Here is a 1,499-nt window from a genome sequence, read left to right as displayed (position 1 = left end):
TCATTTAAATCCCAGATCAAAGAGGTTTCTAGAATTCCCTTCTTTCATCTGAGGAATATTGCAAAGCCCCGAAGCGCGTGTTGAGGCGTGATTCATTTAGGGGAGGGGCCAAAATTCATGACGTCCAAGGCCTCGCTACCGTGATACCACGTGACCGCTTCGCGAAGTGGTTCGAGTTTTGACAGGCATCTAAACAGGAATATGCTACATTTTGGGATTATAGGTACTTGTGGGGACCAAGGGCTGGAGGAAATGTTGTCTTCTTGGGTTGAGGGTTAGACTTTGGACTTATGTCAGGGTTAGTTATGTGTTGGTGATGGTTAGCGTTAAACCACAGAGGGGAGTGGGAAATGAATAGAAGTCAAAGGAAAGTCCCCATAAGGATACTGTGTCACAATGTGTGTGTAGCTGTATACATTAAAACTTGTGTTGCTGTTTCATGCCTCACATCCGCATGTATCCAGTAAAGACCAGAGTGCTGTTGGCTGTGGCCTCTATGGTGAAGACCATGTTGTCAAACATGGTGAACTTGCTGATATCCGCCTGCCGCTGGCTGACAGCCGCTTGGAAGAACCATTTCCCCAGATACTAAAACAGAAACACAGACAGCAGCAGCGTGGGGGGGTGGCACACACCACAACAGAAGATTATTAAAGATAGAAGCCAACAACTTGCAGCAAAGACCGCTTTATGGAAAGAACAGAGGTGGAAAGTTCCCCTCTGAGGTAACATATGTCAGTAAATATCAGTGAGAGGCTCCAGTTAGTGGATCCTCGCTGGTCTCATTCGGTTCTCACCTGGTGCTGATCTACAGAGCTCACAGGCAGCTGCTCAGGATGCATGCAGGGAGCAAAAATCGGATAAACCAGGGAGGAAAGATGCAGAAAATATGACAAAGCTTCAGCTAACATGGCTGCAGAGGGAAGCGCTATGTTCTGGTTGCCAGGACGCCTGAGGACACTTTCTGACTTTATGCAACGTTGGAGCAGGTAAATTAAACAGAGTGGGTGTGGGTAATTCATTAACCACTATTCTGCTGTCAGGAATAACCACCATCTGGGGGGGAGAGGAGGTTCCATGCATCCTCTGATCAAAGACGGAAGGTTCCAGATTAAATCCTTTCAATTAAACTTTCACTAGATCCGATTAGCTGAATTAAAATCCACTTATAGAGAGAGGCTTGCTGAGTGAAGCGGGTTGATGTGGGAGGCTGTGGTTTATCTCACCGACAACAGCCTGCTTAAAGGAAAACATCAGCAGCCAGAAACAGGCGGTCAATAAGCTGCCAATCATTAACTACCATGTTTAAAGGTTCCCTTCGTCACACAGAAGGAACACGGTTTTATTTGCTCCGTCCCCCAAAAACAGTGATGATGAATAAATGAAACAATTAAAAGAGAAAATGGTTTTCTGTCATTTTGACTTCCTATTAATTTAAACTGATATTATGTAAGTTTTTATCGTTAAAACATCTGGCACACATCTGTGTGACTGGTTTG

General features: G+C 45.0%; 1 protein-coding gene across 1 annotated transcript in view; it reads right to left on the bottom strand.

Annotated features, from left to right (window-relative positions):
• apom (apolipoprotein M) overlaps nt 1-946 on the bottom strand; it is a 4,985-nt gene extending 4,039 nt beyond the window's left edge. The window contains exons 1-2 of the mRNA XM_015403951.1: nt 798-946; nt 449-588 (exon numbers count right to left, since the gene is read on the bottom strand). Of these exons, the coding sequence (XP_015259437.1) occupies nt 449-588; nt 798-911 (254 nt within the window). The 5' untranslated portion in view covers nt 912-946. The remainder of the gene's footprint in view (nt 1-448; nt 589-797) is intronic.
• Between the last annotated feature and the right edge of the window lie 553 nt (nt 947-1,499).

This window comes from Cyprinodon variegatus, unplaced genomic scaffold (assembly GCF_000732505.1).
Source record: "Cyprinodon variegatus isolate N-32 unplaced genomic scaffold, C_variegatus-1.0 Scaffold1598, whole genome shotgun sequence".
In the NCBI taxonomy this organism is placed as follows: Eukaryota; Metazoa; Chordata; class Actinopteri; order Cyprinodontiformes; family Cyprinodontidae; genus Cyprinodon; species Cyprinodon variegatus.
This window is presented reverse-complemented; position numbering and strand designations above follow the sequence as displayed.